Consider the following 27,160-nt stretch of genomic DNA (forward strand, 5'->3'; position numbering starts at 1 on the left):
CTGCAGAGAGGTCCGCTCGGAAGCCTACGTACATTTTGTTTACACTACACTTGACTTTAGTGTAAACAAACTGTACGTAGGATCCGAGCGGGGCTAAGAGGTAGCCTCAGGTTACAGGTAGGTATAGTACGTATATCCTGCTACTGTTCTAATTATAGTGGCTGCCTAGTGCCTGCGCAGGAATCCATCACGATCACAACAACAAGACGCAGGCAATAGGTATGTCACCTTTCTGGTCACACCTTTTCAAAACAGCCAGAGGCCTTTTAAGCCTGGCAGAACGGAACGGCCTGTGCTCAGGGTAGCAAGCTGTGAGTTGCCGAGGCTTTGGGCTACTACAGACCTGAATGAGAATGAGGATGATGCTGCGTCGTTGTTTTTTGTTGTTGCGGCTGGGTCCATGACTCCATGGGCTGGGTCCATGTGTAACTATTGCTGGGCCTGGGCCCGGACCCCATCCATAGATACATAATAATATGGACCCAGCCCCTCCCTCTAGCTGGCTGTTCTGCTCCTACAAACAAGCTCTACCCTAGACTGTAAAAAAAATTCCTGACCTATACAGTAGGCCTACTGCGTCTGTAGTTTTAGTTCATTTCAGTTATTTTGCCACTAAATAATACATTAATGAATCAAACAATACATAACGCGCGCGTGTGCGTGGTTCAGTGATTTTGCGACCCCTAGAGTCGCAGTTTTTAATAGGGCAACATTAGCCCAAGATCTTGGGCTAGGGCAACATATATGTCGATGTGACACACCGAAACCGTGAGCCTATCAGCGGAGAGCGTCATCCGGGATTGTAATAAAAGTTTCCACCCCTCTCCCTCTTCTCAGTGTTGCCATGCCCGCTTATTATTATCAGCGACTTTTGGGCTTGTTTTTTTCTGTAAAGTTGCTTGTAGATATTATTGGTAGTTGTGGCCGGGTTGCGTTCTTTTTTCTTCTAAATAAATGTGCAATTGCTTTATTTGGGCTTGCTTCCTAATGTTGTTTAAACTAGTGTTTCTCAAACATTTTCAACTCAAGTCAAGAATCCCCAAACTCCGTCGAAATACTATTCCACTTGTTTCCCTTTTTTTGAGCGGTGCCTCCACACTTATGCAGTGTGAGTGTGTCCCTAAAACTCCCTATGTCCACGTACGTACCGTGAACCGTCGTACGTGTCTGTAAGGTGACGGTCTCTGTGAGCACGGAAAACTGCAAGTTTGTCTCTTGTGCGTTTCGGACGCCGACGCGGGAAGGCTCGCCGGAACTGGGCCGGCCACCTGGGTGCGTTCCTGGATGTTCTGGGTGTTCCGGGACGGCGGGGAGGCGGGGACCACCCAGGGACCCCCATAACTCTGTAATTTCTCGACCGTTTCTGACGCGGGGAAGGCTCGCCGGAACTGGTTCGCTTGTTTCTCTAACTCTCTCGCAAAACCTGGCAACAATGCTCCTCCTGTGTGTACCACGCACGCGTGCGTGTGGCCGTGTGCAGTGTGTGTGTATGTTGTGAGGAGTGACATTGTGGATTATGGCGATGCCGTTTAGGGAGGCGTTGATCAAACCAAACTGAAACTCCCAGATGATGATGATGATGATGATGCCGCCAGTACTGCTGCTGCTGCTGCTGCTTCTACATGCTAACAAACCTCCGCTTCGTCGCTGCTGCGTCCCGAACACAGGCTGTTGTTAGCGGGTGGTGATGATGATGGGTGACAAATCTGACAATGGCGGATTAAAATAGCTGACGGGATCGCTTTTCCACACCCCCAAAGAAACGCCGAAAAGGAGGGATACTAACTAAGGGAAATCAGGGATACCCTCGCGCCGTGGCAGGATCGAGGACCGTCCGATGACACATCACATCGACCGAACTATGTTTTGTCAGCAACAGGCATCGATAACGGCTGCAATGGTGTTGTTAAATATACAATACGAGGGATATTAATAATAATTATGGACCGGCGGATTGCGGCGCCTTATTATTTGCCGAGTTGTAGATTGGACACATTGTAGCGGTGGAGAGCTGTTCCACTGTCTCCTCTCAGTCTCACACGCACAGCATTTTTCCTTGTTTTATTGCTTTTTTCCATTACGTGAATATGATGGTATTTCCAGTGAGGGGACAGTTTCTACTTCTCGCTGAGCTTCGTCGCAATTCTCTGTGGTTTTGACACGTATCGGCATATGCAAGCAACACACCCCAGGCATCTTTAAACAATACATTTTAGCGTTTTTTATTTATTTTTATCGTAATATTTAACATGGGAACTCAGGTCACTGGGAGAAAACGGATCCCGAACCGAGAGAAGCTGACCGCTGAAGATGATGCTCTCAACCAGATCGCCCGGGAGGTACGTTTTATGAATTATTATTATTGTGAATTATGAAGCCAAGGAACCAGCTCGGCTGTATATGTGTTGGAGGATAAACCCACACTGCGCAAAATCCACCGGGCTGCGTACAGTATAGGCTACATGTTAGCTCTCTTGTCCAAAGATAGCCTTACTGCCTCTAGCTGCCCTTGTATTAGAGCTATGGGTAGGCAGCGGCTACTGTCAACCTTTTTTCATTTCCCTTTTATATGCATTATTACCACCATTTGCTAAAATGTTTTTCTAATGTAACTCTGAGAGGGTATAGGTGTATACACCTATGGTTCCATTGGTTCCACCTGTACCCTCTCAGAGTTTCAGAACCCTATAGGGTCCAGAATGGTCCACTTGGTTCCACCTGTACCCTCTCAGAGTTATAGGCCCCAGGAGGGTCCATTTGGTTCCATCTGTATGCTCTCAAGAGTTACAGAACCCGCAAGGGTCCATTTCAATTTGGTCTCTTAGCTGGGGACCCACTGTAACACCTCAAGGACCTTTGCGGGGTCCCCAGACCCCACATTGAGAACTAACTGTAAACCATACAAGTCTACAACAAGTCTATTATGCTTCCTTGAAAATGTCACAACATTTCCTGCAGAGGTTGTGACATTAAAGTCGTCAGTGACATGTCCACAGTATTGTGTATACCCCTCCTCGACTCCCCGCCTACTGTTTATACAGAGTGCAAACACAGCGGTCATTAGGCTAATGTATTCACGCACATCATATGCATTCATCCTAAAAAGCCCCGTCAGACAAAAGCTCCATTATTGGTGCTCAGAGAGCGGTGACATTGTTGGTTTGGCCTACATAGTCAAGAATGTGGACGGATAATGTAACCGACACGGAAACAAATGAATGGGGGGAATTGTTAATGGGGAAGGAAGGAGTTGTTTCATAAAATAAAAAAGGACTATCTGTGGAGATCAGAGCATCTTCTGTGGACTGTTTGATAAAAAGATGAAGACAATAATGTGAAGGAGATCAGAGAGAGGACACCTTCTGTCGTGGACGGGTGCTTTCCCGAGGCGTGTGCCGTGCCAGCTTTAGTGGAAATAAGACTTCAAAACCATTATTATTGTATTATTTACAAGACAGGAAGAGGGTTGGGAATGCAGTCATGCTGACATCATTTCCAGAGGGAGAACCTCACACATGCCGGCATGTGTTGCGGGTGCGACTAGTCTGTGATCATATGGTCTCTTTAGGGTTTAGGCATTCTCCAGGCACTGAATTCATTAACAGCCAGTTGTTTTAATTGGTGCAGTCGCATTATCTCTCCTCCTTTTGTATTCCACTAATTAAAGGAAATGTTAAAGACAATTGCACAAGTACAAGTCCATTGATACCCTAAGCATATGAATGAATATTTTATTTTTTTGATACAGACATGTAGCATTTCCGTTGTTCAGCTGCCAGTTACTTAATGAACCCCCCCTAGCATCACTATTCTGGGGGCAATCACTCTGCAAACAATTGCAAATGTACAAGCTCACAGCAAGTAGCAAAGCAGCATGTTGTGAGACTGTAGTTTGGCAGTTTTTGAATAGATTTGGTGTAGAGGGGGGTGGGGGGTGCGTAGTATAGGCCCCAATTGATGCTTTCAGACTGTTTCTGTTCTGTTCTGGAATCTGGATACAGTTTAGAAGTGCAGTTGCTGGGTCCTCTACCGGAAGATTCTGAGCAGGGAAAGTGAGTCAGTATGGAGAAGTTGAACTTGAAACTATTCATTTTGTTACAGCTTTTGCTTAATTCATCAATAATCAAATATTCCAGTCTCTGGCTTTCTCATTGAATTGCGTTGGATCTCTGTCAGTGAATGAACCAGTTAATATTAAATGCATAGTATTATGTAGTTAACCCAATTTTTTTTACCCGTCATTTCCCTCTATACCAGAAGTTATCAGTCACTGGAGTAGTAGTGTAGTGTGTTGCCCTCTCGCTGGGAGGTTTCTGGGCTACCAAAACAAACAGTGAAAAGTTGAAACCCCAAACTACATTTAAAATGGTAAATAAAATGGTAAATGGTGCATTTATATAGCGCCTTTATCCAAGGCGCTTTACATAGATTGTGCATTACATTCACCCATTCACACAGTACACACACATTCATACACCGATTGCGGCGGAAGCCATGCAAGGTACCAACCAGCACATCGGGAGCAATTTGGGGTTCAGTGTCTTGCCCAAGGACACTTCGACATGTAGACAGCAGGAGCCGGGATTTAAGAGAGCAATGCGTTTCTGCAGGTAAACATCACCTGACCTGACCACACAGTTGCTGATGTATTTGGAAATGATGGGTAAAAATGTATTTATTGTTAACACATGACAAAGTTACATACTATTCCTTCTAACCACACCAAAGGGTCAAGACCGTTTTAGCGTTGTCCATATCCCGTGTGATATGTCCTGTTGCACGTTGACGCACACGTCGTCTCAAGTTGTCCCAAGTGATTATGTATGGAATTCAATGGCCCAGACCACACCAAAGGGTCACCATGCAACTCCTTGCAACCGTTTGGACCCAAGGAGTCGCATGGCGACCCTTTGGTGTGGTTATAGGGCTTTAGGATGTTTTGAGACAAAACAATGATATTAAGACGTGCATTGCATGTTGCACTCACTACGAGCCACATTGCTGAAAGCAATGAATGCCCAGATGAGTTTCTCAGGATTGGTTCCTTCCTCCTCGGCACATGTTGTGCTCATCGGGTCCCCTATAAACCAAGGTCTGCTGACCTCTGCATCTGGAAGGAATCACCTCTGCAGCCTGAAGGAACTGACTGCATGGCTCCTGAATGTCCCTCTATAGTGCAGTGCTTCTCAATTTCTCAAACAGTTTTCATGTCAAGGACCCCCCAAAAAAATGTATTTGGCCGTGGTCCTCCACCTCAAAAGTGACTTCAAAAGTGGTATCACGGTCAGTTCAAACATTCGCCTCGATTGCGATTTAATGAGCAATTATTTCAAATGAAAATAGCCGATCTACAAGCTCACAACACATCACAATGTGACAGGATTTGAGCTTGAAGATCGGCTATTCTTTTTGCCACTATTGGACACTGAACAGTGAAGTATAATACAGGGTGAATTGGTTAATGAGGGTTCTCAATTTAGTCAATTAAATCCTAGAAATCATGTTGATTTGTTGATGCAGAAGAAAAATAAAATGCTTCGATATTCGATTAACCTACATGATTGGTTATCTATATAGGTTTCGATATATGTAATTTAGGTTAATTGCCCAGCCCTAATCACTGTGTAATAGAAGAGACCAATGTGGACACTGGAAACAGTAAAACAAAACGCCTGCAGTCTCCAAGGCTAGGTTTTGTGCTGTCATAACATGTTGCGGAAAAATGCAAGGGTTTAACAATGTGAAAATGACAAGAAACTTAGTATATGATTTAACTCTTCAATTGACCCTCACGGTCAAAGGCAGACACTGCACAGAGATTAAGGTGGGCCCAGACATGTTAAAAGTCTCCACACCCAACTTCCCTTGTAAGCATAACTTTTGTCCATGCAGATTTTTCATTTACTTGACAACAGAGCCTTCTTTTAACATTCTTGAGGCCTGGGACTTTTCTCAATGGGGGACAAAGAGTAGATGGTCTTCCAGCCACTTCTCAGTCTGTGTTTCAAACCATGTTGAATTAAACATGAATCATAAACGGAGGATGTTTACATTCTTGTACAGAAAGATAGGCAAATAAAATGATTTCAGGCAAACTCCCATTCTGAGCCTCCTGTTGTGGCCACTTTGTCACATCTCGACGGATAGTCGAGACAACGTGTTCCACTCTGTCAGCAGCACACAATAAATGAACCCTGCTTCCCGAATCCCGACTCGTTTGTTTACTCACTGGCACAGAATGCAAGTCAGCAGTTTCTGGTCACTCTCGGAGACGCCAGAGCAGCGTTGAGCTGCTGCTGTGTAATTGTCAATTAAACGCACGTCCACGAAGCATTCCCACCGGCACGCTAATTAGGAGGCTCCTGGAGAGATGCAAGTGACATCACCACCAGATGGTTAAATGGGGTTGTATTGCCAAACCATGTGCCCTTGAGCAAGGGTCCCCCCCCCCCCATTAATCATATTAGAACCCCCCTTTCCACCCTGACAAGCACATGAAATTGTAGGAGTTGAGGCATTTAATTTGTTTTCTTGGAGGGACCCCTTCAAAACCATTTGGTGACCACAATGGTGGGAACCACTGCCCTTGAGCAAGGCCCTTGTGTAGTATAAGTGAGCCTGTTACTCTGTTTCAGAACTAACCCTAAAACTGCTGTCGGAATAAAACCGTTTATAATCAACAAACTATCGGATCTGACCGGATAGTGCATCCACCACACTATCAAAGTGTCCCGTGGTTCGATTTCTTCACTTATTTCATCAATGATGACCTGTCTGTACTCTTTATACTTCTCCCTAACAGAGTTTCTCTGCACTCCACTTAAACTCTATACTTCACCTTTTTCCCCCCGCTACACCAAGTCCGAAAATAGCTGATCTACAAGCTCACAGCACAGTGCGTTGAGCTTGGTATTTCCGATGTGTGTGTGTGTGTGTCTTGTAAATAGTATGAAACAAAATATTGGCTAAACATATCGGGATGATTCTGTTTTTATCACATATTTTGCAAGTAAATATCAGCGATATATCGATATAATGAACGATAAATCCCCCATCCACAATGACCAGTGTCTTCACATCGGTCATCCCCATGCAGCCACCCTGCCGCTACAGTACAGCACACGCGCTGTCAGACCTCACCCTCGAATGGTTCCCATTCGTGAAATGAATCTCCCTGAGCCCACGCAGCAGCCCAGTAAATTCATCTCATTCTTAGGGACAGACAATTCGACCCTCCGTTGACAGATGCGTCCATCGTCCTTGTAGCGCTGTAGATTATCAGGTTACAGCAGGATTCACTGTCTTGAGTGGAGATAGAACCTGTTTTTAACCACTTAAACCCTATATGGTTGAGCGGAGTCCCCCAGGGCCTATATGCTAGTGTGTCTTTTTTGTTTTCTGCTATTGTGGGGGAAGCTTTTTCTGGAAATAGCCGATCGTCACACACGGGTGCAGTACTTAGCTTAGACAGTTTTTGGTTTAGACTAGTCATTGGTTAGACCAGTCATTAGTCCTACAACTACAACCTATCTCAAACCCTCACCCTAAACCTAACCTCCCACGGGGGCAGCACACCTAAACCTAACCTTAACCCATGTCTAACCAATGACTAGTCTAAACTAAGTATGCACCCCGTCACACACAGCTCTTTTCTGCTAAAGTTCCCCTGCACGGATGCTGGGGTTTAAGTGGTTAAAAGCAGTAACCATGTGAAAAGGGTATAGTATATAACACAACATCCCCACAGTTCTTTAAACACGGTGCTGGACCCGAAAATAACAAGTGAAGAAAGAAATCACACCTGTGTGAACTGAGCCATGCAACTATACTTTTATTGTGATTAGTACTGTACTGTGTACTGTACTGTACGGTAAAGTTTTATTGTTAGTTATACTTGTATTGTTATATAGTTATAGTGTTCAGTGTGAATGGGCCTGTAGGCTGCTCAACAGTACCACTTTAGGTCACCGACCCAGTGGTATTGCACTTCATACCCCGACCAAACGTACATGCAACACACATAGATACTGGTAGATATCCCGTCTTTTTTATTTTAACCAAAAGTGAACAACATTTTGCCCACACAGGGCTTCATCAATTAACTTTTTCCTTCACTAAAAGCAGTAACCAACCAGAAGACACCGCACCCGGCAAAGACCATTCAGCCTGTAATGGATAGATACACAGCATTCATACAAATGGTGTGACTGTGCAGCCAACTGAATTATTAATTCAAATCATTTCACTGCTTACCGAGTCACAGGAGACCAGTATAACCTTTCTGAATCCATGGCTATATACATGACGGGAAAGACAACACACAAAATGGAAAATTCCTTCACAGTTTGGTTGTCAATAAGGGATCAGAGACAAATATACAAACGAGAAGTTTAGAGAACACAGCCCATATTAGGCCATTAACGAGCTCTGAAAATGCTTAGCTTGAGTGATGCTTATTCCATTTCAAGCGTGCGTTGCATGCTTGCATGTTTTTCTGACTGTGTGTGTGTGTGTGTGTGTGTGTGTGTGTGGGTCGGTGTGGGAGGCTTAGAAGAAAAAATGGACCTCAGTGAAGGATTGACCTACTGAACAGCTGTGTGTGTGTCACTTGTACTTATTGGTGTTTGTATTTCGCTATATTGTTTACAGACATATGTGTTTGATTATACAGTAAACTAGACATGCACATGTAGCCTTTCTTTGCATGTGTCACGTGTGTAGTGCTGCTGCTACACTTCAGTTTTTGATACTTTGTTTACATTGGCCAATAATAAGCCAGCATCTTTGAAGTTTCCTGTCTTTCTGTTTTTCACCGAAAGTGTAAACTATTGATTAGATTTACAATATGATTGCAGACTCGGAGCACTGTCTTAAGCAGACCTATCAAGTTCAAAGTTAACTTTTGGTACCTCGAATTTGGGGAAATAAAAGTTCGTTTTTCCCCCCCATATCGTTATTTTTGCTCTATATGTGTGCGTGTGACGTCACTGACGTGTGTACAGAATCCAAACTGTATAGGATTGGTTATAGCCTACTTGAAGAAGTGATTATTTTCCCCTTTCTAACTGCATCGGAGACAGTTCAGCCATTCATTGACATCCTGCACTGTGCCAAAAATGAGAAAAGAAGTAAACTTTCTCCCCATTCCCCAAAAAGATACCCCCGTGTTGACGGCGGTGTTGCTGTCCCCTTTCCCGGTTTAGTTTTACACGCGGGGCGCGCGAATCTCTCCTGTCAGCTGTCAGTGTGGTTGTTGTTTATTTACTGGAGAAAAAAAAAACGTCTGTGTTTCCGAGGCTATTTACTGCGTGGCTCAGAAATGATTATGAACAAGCAAGTTGCGTTGACCATGAAGATTTTATTGAGGACTTTGGCGAGTTGTTGTCGAGAAGAAGGTCCTGAACGTCGAAGGTAATAGCAATGGCTACTATTATTGTGTTCTGAATGATGAGCCTGCTGATGGCTGTGCTAAATGTTAATATTATAGACCTACTGTCTTATAGTTATAGTGTCTTCTGTTGTTGTGTTCTGACGGTCGGGCTGCTGTGCCCATAGACATACTGTAGCTGTGCCTGACTGTAGCCTACCTACTGACTGTTAATGTTATATTTTGTATATGGCTGGCCGGGCCGGCGGGCCGCTGTGTGCGCCAATTATGCCGCCTCTGTTGTGTGCTCCTGTCTGGTCTTTGACTGTACCAGTGTGCCACGTGCTTGTGTGCCTGCATGGCTGCACTGTTCAGTGTTTATATTTTTATGGTTTGATAAGCAGCGCCTTGCCATAATAGCCTACACGGCGAGCCGTCCGGATATCTCGCCCAAGCCGTGTATAATGTATATCCACGGATAGCCCAAGCCGTGTATAGTGTAGCCTACTAGCTTATATTATATGTGATTCTGGCCACTGTAAGTGTGCGCACCATGTTCTTTAGTGATGTGATGTGCAGCTGGACTTCATTTTCATTTATCAAAACTTCCTCTGATCACCACAAACGTCATTTAGCAGGTGCATTGCGATAGGTGCAGGTGCTGTGTTAATCACACCAAAGCAAAGCAAAGTTCGGGGGCAGCGGTGGCCGAACGGTTTGCGGAGCGGTCTTGATATCGGAAGGTCGCTAGTTCGTATCCCCGGACCGGGACGTTAAAATGACCACCGTTGAAGTGCCCTTGAGCAAGGCATTGAACCCCTACCATGAAATGTTCTATGAGCAGGCCAGGGCCTGGCTGTAAACAAGTTCTTGAGCTTAGTCCAGTTACCCTGGGTAAACAACATGGTAACTTTGCTTTGCTTTGCTTACTCCCGTTCCATTTCTGAAATAGTTTTACTTCTGGAGAAGTTTGCAGGATCGTGTGGAATGAAGCAAAGAAAGACCTTTAGTTCTTCTTTAACAGCCTCGAAGTAGATCTGTCTGTGTTTTGCTTCACTGCTATTAGTGCTGCAGTCCAAAAAAACTCCATCACCATAGTGATGGGTTTCAAAGGCTACATCCACGCTCAAAACTATGCCAAACAAAAACACTGCATGCACTGATTAGGACTGGAATACTGAAGCATTAGTTATTCTCTTCTGCTGTAAGGCTGTCACTGTCAATGACATTTTACATGGCGATTCATTGTCACACGAATAATCACAATTTAACGATTTTCGATTATTTTCATTATTTGTTTTACACTGGAACATGAATAAATAAAAAAAAGCATTTCTATTTGACTTGTTGTGCGGGCTTCATAAACAAAAGGTGCACATAGGGCAGGACAAATAACGTACATACTGTCTGCTACACGTATTTCCACAATAATATCTAGTTAATAACATGAAGACTTTTCAACGTGGAAATGGTTATAATGACTATGCCAAAGATAATGGCGACTATCTGAAATATTTGCTTTAATGGGTTGATTATGTAATAATAATTGCGACAGACGGGACTAGTCGGCTGCAGATTCTGGTATCTCCGTGTGGAAACCCTTTTCATAAACAAACTCATTCAAGAGTTAAGATTAATATTGAATAGAGGTCCTTTGTTTGTTGAACTGAATACAGGTGCTCGTTGGCGAGGTTAATTTTTAAAATATATTTTTTATCCCACGATTTTGTAACCCATTTTTCACCCCTGTGTCAATCATCTAATGTGATCCTGGGCTCTACACACCCTCCGCCAACCTGGGGAGAACAACGGACTTAACTCATGCTTCCTTCATGCTTAAGTGTCCAAGTTGCTCCTTTACACCTGACAGGGGGGAGTTTCCCTGGTTGGACGTAGCGCGTGGAAGGAACACGTTATTCCAACCAGTTCCTTTCCCCTCCATCAGGCGCCCCGGCTGGCCAGGGGGAGGCAGTTTAGAGACCAGGATTACTGCATGTTTTTGTGAGGGTACCTACCCTAGGGGACACGGGGAGAACATGCAAACTCCACACAGAAAGGCCCTTTCGCCTTTCGTTGGCGAGGTTTAATCGTAACATTAAAGAATAGGATCCAAGGCACTCTAGTCTGTTCCAGTGAGGTGAAAAAAAAGCCTTTTTTATTTCAGAGTTAAGGCATGTACATATTTACATAATTGATGTATTTCTTACATAGGACCACACTGGAAACAAGCCTTGGTGGTGAGTGGTGACGCAGTACAGGAGGCTATTGCAGTAGTCGAGATGTGATAAAGGCATTTGGTGATCTGGTTGACATGGGTCTGGAAGGAGAGGGTGGGGTCAAGGATGACACAGAGGTTTGCGAACTTCGGTGGACTCAGGGGGTGACAGCTGTGGAGCCATCAATAGTGAGGGAGAAGTCACGAGAAAAGTGGGTGAGAGAGTCGGGGCCAATTATGAGGATTTTGTCTTTATTGCAGTTGAGCTTTAGAAAGGTATTTTGCATCCATGTTTTGATGCCAAGTCAGGCAGGAGGTGAGGGTGGAGTGGGTTATGGCAGTGATGCGGTTGTGGAGGGGAGATGCAATTGTGTGTCATCGGCATAACGGTGACCATCTCAGTCTTTGTATATGTATATAAAAATGTGCCGCTGTTTGGGTTAACGGTGGTATACAGTCTATGCTATGTTGTCTGGCAGGCTGTGTGCCTGGGAGAGTTGACTGCAGTGACAATGTTCCTGTAAAGCCTCTCCTTAAGTCCCTGGGTGTGGGCGTCACCCAGCCATGGAGGAAGTGATGCGTAATGGGGACTACAGCCCTTGTCATGCTTAGTGGAAAGGATTAGCCCTTTTGGTGTGTCTGAATTCTGCCGGGGCACATGCACATGCTGGGCAGCGTGCTAAACCATGTTGCCTCTTAATCACAATCGTCGTATCATTTCCATGTTGTTTTAAAATTTAAAATTAATTTTCAAATATGGAAGTAGCAGATCTGCAAGCTGAAAATGATTAAATATGATTAAATATGTAATTTCTTTGTATATTTTAAGTTAATTGTCATATCCTCCCTACGTTATTTGTTATAAAGGGGAGGCGTCCTGTGGCACTGCATGAGTTAAAAAGAATAAAACTTATAGTATTGAAAATTTGGCCAATGTTTGACCAGTTTTTATAGTAGGCCTATCGTTTTTTTTGATTAGGCTATACTTTTGATGCAGGTAATTAAAAAAAAATGTTGGCAAGTAAACATTTCTTCAAAATCCTTAAATGGTCACTTCATTGTCGTCTGGTTCTGCCTGGGGACCCCCCCAAAACTCATGTGGGGACCTCCCTGGGGGCCCACATGAGTGGACCCACAGGTTGAGAATCACTAGCCTCGGAAACCCAGACGTGGCAGTCAGATCGTCTGCACCTTTGCACACACGTACACACACACACACACACACACACACACACACACACACACACACACACACACACACACACACACACACACACTTCTCTCTCTCCTGTCGCTCTAATTAATTAGTATCATGTCCTGCAGCTGTGTCTAGTTTCTGCCTACGCCATAGAAATATTCAACCATTGCCTATAATAGCAGCTTAAAGGTTGTTTTGGAAATGTGTTTAGGTGTGCTCACATGTAGGCTAGCCCAAAATTTGAACTCTCGTAGATTTATTTATCGATTCTGACATTTTCAATCTACCAGACTTATATAGCCTTGGGTGCGTCGAGCGAAACCACCAGCGTCAAAGTAACACTGCACATGTACAAATGCTAAATCTAAGGTGCTTTCCTGGTTGCCCCGCACCTGTCCGATTATTCTCCTGGAAGGTTCGGTAACCCGGAGGTCCGTATAGGTTTCGATAAATGTGTTTTAATCCACTCTGTCTCGGAATCTGTCATCCATCTTGGATCTGTCCTCGTCTCCCCCAAATGAGTGCAACTGGCTGCGCAACCCTGGCCACCAGGGGCACTGTTGCAATGGAGGACAGATCCAAGATGGACAACAGAGTTTTAAATTATATGGAGAGAGAAGATCGAGTGTCAGGATTTGGAGATTTACGCACATAGCATGACATGACTGACAGACACAATGCAAGAAGCATGTTCCACTTCCACTCAACAATTTAGGCGGCTTTTAAAATACGGTACTTATTTCCTTCATTAAAAAAATATAATAGGCCTATGTATTTGGCACCTCACAAGTATAAAGCAAATAGCCTACAATTGAAACCTGCTACTGCAGTGATTTTCTCCTGTGTTGAATGCGTTTCTGCTTTTTTGTGTGTGGAGTCGACACAGATATCTTTGTCGTATGGGCAGGAATTGTCTTTTGCAAAGATTCATATAGGTGTAGCCCAGGCCTGAGAGAGAGAGCTCTGTGCAGAAGGAGTTGGAAGAAAGAAGGCAAAGTAGACCAGAAGAAGTAAAGTGAACTATAATTGCAAACGCAGTGATTGCGAACGCAGTGAGCACTTACTATGAGACCTAGCAGATCATGTCTGTGTGTCTGTGTGTGCGTGTGTCCCCCCTTTATGCCCATATATGGAGCTACTTCCAAATATGGAGTGTGTTGCATCAATCACAAACAAATCACTCACAAATGGCTGAGTCATGGTGACATGAGTGTCATGGCGTGGTCCAACTTGTATTCCATTACTCAGCCATAACCATATAAGGAGTCCCCAAAGCAGCTATACGTCCAAATATGGCGTGTGTTGCATCAATCACAAACAAATCACTCAGCTCCACACAAGCTGGATGGGGCAAGAAATAAAGTAAAGTGAAATAGAGAAAACAAGAGACAAACAAAAAGGGTTTCCAAAAAAGACATTACATGCATACATTTGTTTGTTAATCCAATTGGGAAAGTCATATATTATTATTGTGAATGTAACTGTAAGAGCGTCCAAGTTAATGTTTTTTTTTTTTTGTCTTGTTTTGTATGTCAGTTCTACAGTGTTTTAATTTACAGCATGGCGTTATCAGAACATGATGTTAATAAACGCCGCGGGCCGCGGCAGTAAAATATCAGACATATCAGTCTGAAGTGAGTTGTACTGTACTGTACTGTACCGTACTGTACTGTACTGTACAAGCCATCCTCCCTGGCCTGAGTGTGTCTGTGTGTTAGGCTGTGCAACAGTGACACTTGGGTCACTAGGTCATTGCATCCACCACTTGAACCCTATAAGGTCCCTAATATTCTTGGCATGTCACAATACGTTCACAGCAGCACAAATGGGAGGGGACCAAGTATGGACCCCTTGGGGACCAGAATCAACAAAGCATAGCATCTAAATGGTTTAAAACCCATTTTGGGGCGAGAACTCCTTTTGGTGTAAGCATCATGTTATATGCTTTAGCTATTGAAAAATAGCAGATCTACAAGCTCATAGACTAGGTCTGCTATTTATTTTATTATCGAAGAACCACTGACATAGAAAACTGTCACGATGCAGAGGACATTTTTTGAATCTGATCTCGGGTCAGAATGGGTTAAATATTGCTGTCAATTTTCAAGAGCATATACAGTTTACAGTAGCACATAAAGGACTGCACTATAGTGCTGATGGAAAGGGTTTTGTGCAGGGCAGAAATGCGATAGCCAGGGACTCGAGTTGTAAAGAGCGCATGGCGGTTATGGGTGGAGAGGACTGTGGCTCTGTTTTTGTTTGGATTTCCAAAAGCAACGCTTGGCTGTGTTGTGCCAAGTCGACCAAGGATGGCTCCAATGGGTTGGGTGCGTCCGGTTGGTGGTGGCAGAGACTGCTCACAGCTCTAAAAAAGACTGAGACAGCGGTCTATTGTGCGTCCCCCCCCGCCCCCGCCAAATAAATACTATTGTTATTATTGCATTGTCTAACATGTCTTTAAGACGGAAAAATAATATAATGTTCTTTATTGGATATGTAGCGCGCAGATCGATGAGGTTGTGCCTTTGATTCTAACCCCAGGGAGAGGAGAGATTGCCGTGAAGGATATATAGAAATCTAGAAAAAGTGCCCCTCTGGGCAGTGGGCACAGGTCTCCACCAGGCCAGGTCAGGTTGTGGCCTCCTTGTGGCGCTATAATAGGCCAATGTGAAAAGGGTGCCATTTGTTCTTACACCATTGATGGCAATTGGATGATTTGAGGCATTTTGTTCCAAAAATGTGTTTTGCAAAAATCCACCTGTTGGTGGCGCTATAACAGGCCAATGTGAAAAGGGTGGGATATATTTACTCAGCCTAGTAGGAAAGTCTGTGAAATATTTCACGTAAATTGCACACTGCGTTCATGATTTGAGGCTTTTTGTTTCAAAAGGGCCAATCCTGCAAACTTTGAAAGCCAATGTTAGCCAATTAGGATGGACTATGAAATATCGGACAGATTCATCTTGAACACATGACTATAGAGATAGTGTGTAACAATTTGCGGGATTTTTGGTCAGAATCTGGAGGAGTAATATATCCGTTCTGGAAATTTTGGGGCAGTGGTTCATCATTCGCATCCAGGGAGTGTGTGCGCGAAATTTGGCATCGACCGGGTTAGTGGTGGGGAGATTAGCTGTTCACAGACGGACACACGGACGGACGGAGTGCAAAACATACTCTCTCCCCATGCCTTCGGCCTGGAGGAGACAATTCAATCATAGCGCTGGCACATCTGATATCATTTGATATGTGTTACATGAAGACACTGCGGAATGCTGTCATACATTTATGTATACCTCAATTTCAAATGTGCTAGATATGATTTGGTTCAAATAAAAATATGTTTGTTAAAAAGTTAACCATTCTGCCATAGAGTGTTTATTCAGTAACACAGGTTGGTTGCCAATTTCATGCAATCAGGAGAGAGTGCCCATTTATCAGCTTAAATTTTGTCGTCCAATTTTGTCAGCTCATTTCTTTGTGACATCAACTTCCAATTTCACTTACTGTTACTTATTCTGTATCCTCTGAGTGATCTCTACTGGTTGGATAACATTGGTCCTGTCACTGTCCTGATATGACCTGAAAATGCATTTTCGGTTTTTTTAAAGAGCTGGAGAGAAAATGACTACAGCTCCATCTCAATGAATTAGAATATTTTCTTCTGTAGAATAATTCAAAAAGTGAAACTTTCATATATTCTCAATTCACTGTGCATAGAGTGAAGTATTTAAAAAAAAAAAAGTTTTAATCTTGATGATTATGGCGTACAGCTCATTAAAATGAATTAGAATTTTTTTTACGAGACCACTAAAAAGAATATTTTTTTAAACGAGAAATGTCGACCATCTGAAAAGTATATTAATGTATGCAGTCAATACTTGGTCTGGGCTACTTTTGAACCAATTATTTCATCAATGGGGCGTGGCATGGAGGTGATCAGCCTGTGGTACTGTTGAGGTGTTATGGAAGCCGTAAATTAATTTGAATTGTTCAGTCTTATGTTTCACACCTTCCTCTTGACAATACAACCTAGATTCTCTGTGGGGTTCAGGTCAGGCCAGTTGGCTGGTCAGTTAATCACAGTAATACCATGGTCAGTGCACCAGTTACTAGTAGTTTTGGCACTGTGGGCAGGTGCCAAATCGAGCTGGAAAGGAAAATAACATCTCCATGAAGCTTGTCAACATACAATGTACTCTAAAAACATTGCTGTGTTGAAACCATTGCTGTGTTGAAACCAACACCATGCGGATAACATGGCCCGAATCATCACTGTGTAGTTTTGGCTCTAGGCAGGTTGTGTTGATACTCTGGACATGACAAAACACAGTGATGATTTAGGGCCATGTTATCTGCTGGTGCTGATCCACTGACAATGAGAACTTCACATCCCATAGGACGAATTTCACCGTCCTTTCTATTAGTAACACCTGCGCACCCGCACACCCGCGCCAGCACCCAGGACGACGTTGTAATAATAAATAACAATAAAACTTTATTTGTATAGCACCTTTCATGACATGAAATGCAGCTCAAAGTGCTTTACAGAAAAATGGAGAATAAAAGAAAAGCAAGGCAACAACATTAAGAACAAGCAGTAATGCAATACAGTGAGGACATGAATAACAAAAATAAAAAATAAAAGATCAATTAAAAGCAATGTTGTAGAAGTGGGTCTTGAGCTGAGCTTTAAAAATGTCTACAGAGGCTGCCTGACGAAGGTACAGTGGGAGCTTGTTCCATGCCGACGGCCTGTAGAAGCAAAAAGCTGCTTCCCCGTATTTTTTAGTTGCCATTTTTTTTGGCAAAGCGAGCAGGCCAGCAGTGGAAGACCTTAGGGGGCATATTTAGGCAGGCAGTCATGTAGGTAGGAAGGTGCGAGACCAAGTTGTATCCAAAAGACGAAGTTTATTGACATGAAAACCGATCACGTCGCTCTACAGCCTAGGAGCGCCTGTTGCGCAATCCTCGATGTTGCACAACAGTCAGTGGGACGTCATTGAAAATGTTTCCGATTAGCCGATGACAACGAAAATCTTAAAATGTTAATAACTCGCAGTCTTAATCATCCCGTCCAATTCTAAAAAAAGATCTTGTGCTAGACATCCGGTATAACTTCCGGTCCGTCGGTAAAAGTGCTCCGTTGCTATAAATCGATTGGGTGCTATGATTTAATGGGTTAAATAACAGTCGGATTAACAATGGTTTCAACACAGCCCATCTTTATACTTCACTTTATGCACAATGAATTGAGAATATTATGAAAGTTTCACTTTTTACAGAAGAAACTGAACTTTTACAAAATATTCTAATTCATTGAGATGGAGCTGTATCTAATATTTTGTCCATCTTGAACAAAATGTGGAGATATTTTCAAAACATTTTAACAGATCAAATCTTGTACGGGGGGGTACCCCAGCACAAAGTATTTGTATTAATTCGGGGGTCAGTCACATGATGAGACGGTTTCAGAAGTTCAGAACCACTGAAGTTCAGCCCCTAGAATTCATCCAGTGGGGACACCCATGATGAGATCCTTCCTCTGGTAGAGTCGAGGAACATCTGGAGGATGGAGCAAGCGTACCCTGTTGTTAATGTGATTGATGGTGACCTGCCCTGCCCTGCAAATATGTTGACAAGTCTCTTCATTTACTGGAGAACCGGCTATTGAACTGCATGTCACCCAGAAAGACTTGTTAGATACTATAGATTTCACTTTGTTTCCAATGCATTGTCACTTGATTTGACAGAAACCATAAGACAACCCTTCATTGGCCTCTGCGTGAGATGTGAGGAGAGTTGTCGGCAGTGCTTAATTTAATTTGGAAATTATTAGGTGCCCCGGAGCTCATGCCTCGACTAAAGTCTTGTAGATTTTAATGGATGGTGTCCCGGGCATTCCACGTTTTGGTGGCACTGTCTGGCAGAGTATTAGAATGAGGAGAACTTTCCCATGTTTGTTTTTTACAGCAAAGTGAAGTCCTTATTTGACACTCGGAGAGAGCCCTATCTACTTCATCGTATGAGGGATAGCGGAAATGTACGAGCTTGTAGATCTTCCTCTTGATCTGCTTGTATAGATCAGCTTACCTTTAGGGTAATTTTGAAAGGGATATTTCACTTTCAAGTTTCACCATGTTTTGAGGTCATTTTAACGACTACTCAACCCCGTCGAAATAAAAACAACGTTCGCTCTGAAAGAATATATATATTCAAAGATTTGTGCCGCATTTTCACGATTTTTCAAAAATAGCAGACCCTACAAGCTCGTAGCGCGCCACTCGGTGGCGCGCTATGAGCTTGTAGATCTGCTATTTTTCAACAGCTAAAAGCATAACATAATGCTAACACCAAAAGGGGTTCCCGCCCAGAATGGGTGGATTCAGCTTGATTCAGTGTTTTTGATACTTAGATATTTGATCAAACCCTTCGTATACAAACCCATTGTAACTTAAAACTCAATTTTAATCATGATAGATTCATTGAAAATAGTAAATACCCGTCCTTGGTTCTGGTGACTGATATTCTCCTAATGTGTTCTCACAATTATATATATATATTTTTTTTTTTATATATTTATTTATAAAAGATTATTAATGAAAAAAGTAATGGAAAAACATGGTCCCCTGACTCCCCTCACGCATTCGAAGGACACTATCAGTCACAGTACCAGGTGCTGGTGTTTACTTTTCGATGAATCTAACATAGTTAAAATGGATGAATCTAGTTTTAATTGAGTTTGAAGTTACAGTGGGTTTGTGTAGGTAGGGGCGTGTGTCTGATTAAAACAAATCTAAATATTGAACCGAGCAACTTCTGGGGTGCTGCTCACAAAAGCCTGAGTAGAGGAAAAATGACCCCAAACAAGTTTTGAAGGTGAAATGGCATTGGAGAAAGAGAGGTTGGTTGGTGGAGACTTCAGCAATTTATATCCCTCCAGGAATATAATATAGGCTACCATTGCTGTCCGATGGAATCATTGTATGTCCAAAGCCGTTTCATTCATTTGAATTAATAATAATAACAATAAAAAAAAAGAGAAATATAGACTATCTACAAGTTCATTCTTATTGGCTATTTCACTATACTTTTGTGGAACACTTGTATGATGAAGTGGGATGAATAAAAGTATATTTATGGAGGTTTGTGATCAGGGAAGTGTGCCCTTGTTGTGTGTGCACCCCAACCACTCGGCTAGTAGTGAGTCCCCCCCGGAAAGCGTCAATGTCACATCCCTAAAGCAGTTCAACTTTAACTGCTTTAGGGATGTGACGTTGATGCTTTCCTCCAGTGACCGAAATGGGATGGATGCTCCTGAGTCAGGACACCACATCATGAAACTGAAAGTGTTTGTTATCTTTTATGAAGTAATAACAGGTAGACACAGCAATGCTGGTTATCGCATAACGTTAACCTCTGTTGTACTTTCACAATTAGATAATCTGATATCATCATGATGTGTGACTGAGAGGCATAATTTACTCCCCTGTTTTATTACTGTTAGTTGTGTAAAGAGATAAGAAATGTGGGTGGATGTTTTCCATGAAACCATGTGGTTTCAAGAGAATAACCGTCCGATACACAGCTCAGCATATTTCCTGTCAGTAGGCTGGGGTGCAAAACCAAAACTCAACTGTATTACACCATGCCATATACATATTAGGGATATGACACTACCGAACCGATTGTTGGTAGAATTACAAATTAATTTGTCTTAAATGTAATGCCAGCGCTGCTATTCCAAAGACATGTTCAGCAATGCTATTATAATGGGTAGATCTTGTTGAGCTGGTCATTTTGAAAGTAGCTCTCAAGTCAAAAAAGTGTGGGCACCCCTGAGTTAAAGCAACAGTCAGGATTGTGTGTGCTAAAGTGATATAGGATCACCAAAAAACACTGCGGTATTATAGAGGAACACTGTGATTATGGTTGATGGACCGCTTCCACTCACAACACATTTCTTCCCTATTTATCCTCCTAACAACGGCTTATCTTTTTCATTGTTTTATTTTATTCTTTTGGTGGTTTTGTTTTCTTTTTCTTTTGAGTTGGTTTGGGGGTCTTTTTCATATAGTTTAGTTTGTATTGGTTATTTACTTGTGGTTGCATCATGACTCACTTCTCATCCGTTTTAGTTTATTTTAAAATAGTGACGGTGTTATTGCTGCTCTGGTATTTTTTATCATTTTGCCCAAACCAAACTTAACCCATTCTGAACGGAAACCCATTTTGGTGTTATCATCATGTTATGCTTTAGCTATTGAAAAATAGCAGATCTACAAGCTCGTAGCGCGCCACTCGGTGGCGCGCTATGAGCTTGTAGATCTGCTATTTTTTTTTAATCGAAGAACGACTGACATTTTTAGAATCTGATCTCAGGTCAGAATGGGTTCATCAGACCAGTGTGTGTCCAGTGGAAACCTCGTATGAATCTGATCTCAGGTCAGAATGGGTTAACTAAACATATCGTCTGTCGGCTGGAAACCTCGCTATCTCAAACGGTTATACTGTTCAGGTTTCAAATTCAAAAATAGCAAAAAGTAGCAGATCAAAACGCGTATAGCTTCGGACCCGTTGAGCTTGCAGATCTGCTACTTTTGACGCTGTGGTTTGATCAAGTAGGAGGAGCATTCATTTACGAAAAAATGTGGAGATTCCTTAATTATCCCTTCACTTTTGTTGCCGTAGTTTGAAAACCCACCTTTTCAGACTCCATCATGGCCCATAGCACTTACCCCACCCCCTTAGATAGCAATTCTGTAGACTTAGATAGCATTTGATATGACTTATAGCATGTTATGTAAACAGCATAAGTGCATTGTATGTAGTCATAGCACGTCATAGTACATAATGTATATCATAGTAGTATAGATGTATAGCTTATATGTATAGTTTCATTATAGATATTCCACTGTTACTTTCTTAGCTTACGCATGTTTCATGATAAATGCTTTTATGTGATGTATTCCCCATGCTTTTTGTTCTTGCTTAATGTAAGTCGCTCTGGATTAAGAGCGTCTGCTAAATGCCTAAATTGTAAATTGTTCTTTGGGGGGCCTCTGGCTTTCTATCAACTGGGGCTCGCAGGCCAACGCAGTGTGCGTGGTAAACAGGAGGGTGTGTACTGTGTGTGTATGTGTGTGTGTTCTTGCACTCCCATTAGACCACGTCCGGAGCCTTCCTTCCAGGAAGTGTTAGGACCTGAGGAGTTGTAACTCACCATGTGGTTGTTTTTATTTTTCATTGAGTGGGGCGGGTGGTGGGATGGGGCCCTCTGGCCTGTGTCTGGGATGGTGGAGAGAGAGGCCTACAGTAGGTCGGGGCGCCGTTCAGCACCAATGATAACCCGGTCAGTCACAATACTGCAGTACAGTGGTTCTCAAAGTATTCCATGACAAGGACCCCCAAATGTATATGTATGTATTTGGCCAGCTCTCTCTCACTCAGACATAACCATAAACAAACCCCATATAGAGCACCGAAGTCTGACGTCACTTTCAGTAGAGGGCGTCAGTCCCCAGGTTCATGTATTTGTTTAGTTGCATTGAAATCCCCATTGAGGCGATTTTAGATCGCCTCATATAACAACTGTGTTTGAAAAATAAACATGTCACCCCGGCCGCTTCACTCATATGGATATGAGAATCAACTGACTGAGAGAAAACGCTAATGTTACTGCTGCTGAATTAGTTAGATTTTCGCTAGAAGCAGACTGTATCATATATGAGTGACTGACTGTTGCAAACGATACAGAGACACCTCCCTAACAATAACGCCGAGACAGCTTGTTTATTTTTGGACCACAACGCTTATAGTAGACGATATTAAGATCACCCCATGTTATTCTCCATAGAGAAATTACTTCCGCGAACCAGGGGAATCGTCGGGATGAGCGAGTTACGTCAGGACTTCGGTGCTCTATAGCCCATATATAGGGATATATGGAGATCCGGTTGTCCAGAGAGCCACGGATCATCGGTGCAGTGACGGTCGGTCCATTTGGTACCATTTTGTATACACTCTCAGAGTTAAATTAAGAGCGACTGATCTTACAATATAAATTGGGGGTTCCCAGAGATAGAAATGCCATTTTAAATGGGTGTCCACAAGGCCTAATAATAATGCATATCAAACTGGGGCTCCTTGAAATTGAAATGGTTTAGAATCTGCTGCTAGAGCCTGTAGAAAGCTTCTCTTTATGGGGTCTCCCCGCCGCACATCTTTTCGATTTAAAGGAATTGAAAAAGTTTGACAACCACTGTATAGAGAACGCAGCGAGAGCTTCGGCTTCGTGTTGTTGCACTGTTCCAGCGTGTGTGTGTGCGTGTGTGTGTGTGTGTGTGTGTGAATCCTTTGTGCCGCGTTCAGACTTCAGAGCACAGGTCTGCATGTTGTGTTGTGTACATGGATCTGATCCTTGAACCCTGCTGATCTGGATTAAAGCCTGCCTTGGCTTTGACCTCCGTAAGCTCTCTCTCCAATCTGCAATCAACGCCGCTGGTTTTGAACTCTACAACGAGGCTGCCGTTACAGCGTTACTGGAGATGTCTCTTTGGAAGTGACTATTATGCATTGCTTCGTAATAAATTAGGGCTCTGTGCACTAACTGTAGTGCCGGGTTTGTCCTGCAGAAGCAGCGGGCATACCTGTTTCCTGCTCGGGGATCGTTCAACTTCATTGTATAATAAGATATCGCGATTATTTGAGATGAGATGGGGAATGCTTGGCCCTATACCGTCCCGGTGTCAGTTCCCACGAGAAGCATCTGTCCCTGTCCCGTTTTGCTCTCGGCTCTCCTGCTGTCTCCATAAAGTAGACATGGGAGGAGGGGGATTGGACTGCACACTCTTGTTAAAAATGAATTATGCAACCTTTATTGCTAATGGCTATGCCATGTGTTTTTCTTTTCTTCTTTTTTTTTTTTAATAGCAGCCACAGTCGGCTCTCAGAATGATGTCTCACTCTCCCTAGCTCCTTGTTCCTGAGTTATTTTTAGCCTCATGTGGTTGTAATTAGTCGGTAAGTGGGTTTCGTTAAATTATTGCCGTTTTGCTCGGCAGTGGAAATAAGTGGAAGTCGTCGTTGCTTTTGGGTGGAAACCGTGTATGTCCAAAACGGCTATACTTTTCAGGAACGCGGGAAGCGAACGCAGCTCATACATATTTGGTTTTTTTTTAAGATTTTTTTTTAAGTTATTATTTTTTTAAGTTAAGTTATTTTTAAGTTAAGTTTTTAACTTAGCCATAACCATATAAGGAGTCCCCAAAGCAGCTATACGTCCAAATATGGAGTGTGTTGCATCAATCACAAACAAATCACTCAGCTCCATATATGGGCACAAAGGGGGGACACACACACACAGACAGACAGACAGACAGACATGATCTGCTAGGTCTCATAGTATAAGTGCTCACTGCGTTCGCAAATATATAAAAATAATGAACATAGCCTACCTAGTTCACACTGTTGCAATTCGAAACGTTGTGAGCTTGTAGATCGGCTGACATAGTGCAGTATTCATTTATGAAAGGATGAAATATGGAGGCCTCTGCCTGACAGCCATTTTTTTTTCTTCCTGTAGCCTATATTAGGTTAGCTTGTGGTGGTCATTACCTAAGAAGTGCTCTGTGTTTATCAACTTGACATTCCAGTCGATTTGTGAAGGGGACTTTTTGATATTATATACCAACTAAAATACGGCTAAAGTTCTTCCCGCAGCCAGCTCGGGTTCAAAATTCGACCAAGGCTCGTTGTTGCATGTCATCCTTCCTATCTCTACTGCCTCCCCCCCCCCCCCCCCTCTCTCTCTCTCTCTCTCTCTCTCTCTGTCTCTCTCTGTCTCTCTGTCTCACTGTCGGAGTGCTGAAAAGTGATGAGGGTGAGGTGATAACGTTAAACACTTCCCACCTGGTGTCCCTATTTTGGTGAATGTCATTTTAGTCTGAACACTTTTCAGAAAATGGCCCACATGTAATGCGCCGTGACCTATATAGTACCGACTGCACGTTTAGAGAAGCTATTTTTGAAACATCTTGAGTGTTTCAAAGTAAAGCCACAGGGAGGAATGTGACAATTTAGGGGTCACGGGTTCAAATTCCAGCCGCTGATTGCTCGGTCGAGGTGCCCTCGAGCAAGACTTGAACCCCCAGTTCTTTGAATGTTTTTGAAAATCGTCGCCTATACAGAATGACTCGGCCAAAAGAGAGATCAATTAATTATTTAATTAAAATATTGATTATTTGTATAATCAACTAGGTTTAGTTCACTCGATGAATCGATGGTATATGATACATGATATAGGACCACAATGGAAATAAGCGCTTAGGGGCTGTGTGTGTGTGTGCGTGGGTGCGCGCGCTGTCCTCAAAGCAAAAAGGCCCTATATATCTGCATGTGTGTCTCCATTCTGGCACGCAGGCGATCTGATCTCGGATCAGATTGCTCTAGCCGCGGCGGAGTGCATAATGGCCTCCTCACAACAAGTGACAGTTGAGCAGGACTGGATTGTCAGGCTTGTTGTGAGGCTGCAGGGTGTTTATGTCTAGGCGTTGTCCGCACGGGAGTGTCACCAGTCAGGACAGGAGACACACCGAACGCCGGCTCGCCCCGCATTCATTCCCCTCTCCTGCGTCAAAGCATGGCTCACAGTACTCCCAGATAGTAGCGTAGCAAGATGCAGCAGGCGCCTCTTCCGGGTTTTTAACCCATTTTGCGTGGGAATCCCTTTTGGTGTTTTTAAGTATTATGTTGTACTTTAGCTGTTGAAAAATAGCAGATCTACAAGGTCATAGCGTGGCACCGAGTGCCGTGCTACGAGCTTGTAGGTCTGCTATTTTGAAAAATGTGCCTGAAATCTTTGAATATACTATACAGAGCGAGTTTTTAACTCAAATCTTTGCTACTGGGAGGGTCCCTGGAACGACATATTTTTCAGATGGGGGTCGGCGGCCAATGTGATATATATTTGGGGTCCTTGACATGAATATGTTTGAGAGCCACTGACATAGAAACAGGGTTTTTTTCAGGAAACTGTCAGGATTTAGAAGATTTTTATTTTAAATTTCGACGTCGGGCCTAAATAGGTTAAACAGCTGGTGAATGGAAATTCCGCTCGGGCGGCGCTTCAACTTGCAGCGTCGGCAAAAAAAACCAACCCATTCTGACCTGAGATCAGATTCATACGAGGTTTCCACTGGACACACACACTGGTCTGATTAACCCATTCTGACCTGAGATCAGATTTTTTTTTTTAAATCTACTATTTTTAAATAGTTAAAGCACGACATGATGCTAACACCAAAATGGGTTCCCGTTCAGAATGGGTTAAGCTGCATCTTGCATCTTCGTGACGCTTATACTATCTGGGAGTACTATCTGTCACAGACAGTGGAAACTTCCAGTGTTGCCAGATTTTATTGAGAGAAATAAGCATCCAGAGAATAGGCCCAAAAGAAGACACTATAGGCCCCCATGAGCACTTTAAACCTATATACTGTACTAATTAATCATAATAGCCGATCTACAACCCCCCGATCGCACAGCTCGTGCATGAGCAAATCTTGTAATACAATGTGGAATATTTCCACCCTATCTCCCTACGCACAAACCATTTTCAGATTGGGGTTTAGGGACAATATTCATAATTAATTTGGGTGTCCATGACATGACATTTTTGGACTGGTTTAAATGAGTACTGGTTTAAATAATAATTAAAAATAAAAAAAAATAAAGTGAAGCAAGCCCAAATAAGCAACTACACTTTAGAAACAAGCCCCCCCCCAAAAAAAATAAAATAAAACCAACAACTAATAAGTGGACATGGCAACAGTGGAAACGCTTCCCCCTGCTGGCCACTGACTGCACTGCAGTCCGTGTCAGTGGCTGCCATGTGAGTCAGGGATTTAGTTGAGGCGTCATAAATGGCACTTTGCATGCAGTGCTGGAGTATGTTAACATGCTTTTGCTCCACTAGCCTATACAATGATCCCACAGGCAAATGTTCTACTTTTTTTGTCCACTGCAATTATATTTGACAGCCTCTTAGTTACGTGATTATTATTAATAAAAAACATTAAGTGATAATTGATTATGTATTATTATATACAGTAGGTTAAAAAAAATATTTATCTTTCAACCATTCGAGCACAAGTATATTTTTAACATCTACTCAGGCTTTTATTGCACAGTTGCCATTTGATTTGATATTTTTTATATAGTTTTTTTAAATTTTGATATTGATCTTTTAACCCATTCTGGGCGGGAACCCCTTTTTGGTGTTATAGCACTATGTTATGCTTTAGCTGTTGAAAAATAGCAGACCCACAAGCTCGTAGTGCGCCACCGAGCGGCGCGCTACGAGCTTGTATAGGTCTGCTTA

At 42.9% G+C, this 27,160-nt stretch overlaps 1 protein-coding gene across 9 annotated transcripts in view; it reads left to right on the forward strand.

Annotated features, from left to right (window-relative positions):
- The first annotated feature begins 1,523 nt into the window (after positions 1–1,523).
- lrrfip1b (leucine rich repeat (in FLII) interacting protein 1b) overlaps positions 1,524–27,160 on the forward strand; it is a 56,915-nt gene continuing 31,278 nt past the window's right edge. For 2 of the 9 annotated variants that reach the window (XM_080758220.1, XM_080758221.1), the window contains exon 1: positions 1,526–2,339. In XM_080758220.1, the coding sequence (XP_080614346.1) occupies positions 2,250–2,339 (90 nt within the window). In that variant the 5' untranslated portion in view covers positions 1,526–2,249. Of the gene's footprint in view, positions 2,340–27,160 lie in introns of all 9 variants that reach the window. The other 7 variants (XM_080758222.1, XM_080758219.1, XM_080758225.1 and 4 more) reach the window with 5 other exon arrangements.

Source organism: Protomyctophum bolini (assembly GCF_963924005.1).
Source record: "Protomyctophum bolini genome assembly, chromosome: 24".
Taxonomy (NCBI): Eukaryota; Metazoa; Chordata; class Actinopteri; order Myctophiformes; family Myctophidae; genus Protomyctophum; species Protomyctophum bolini.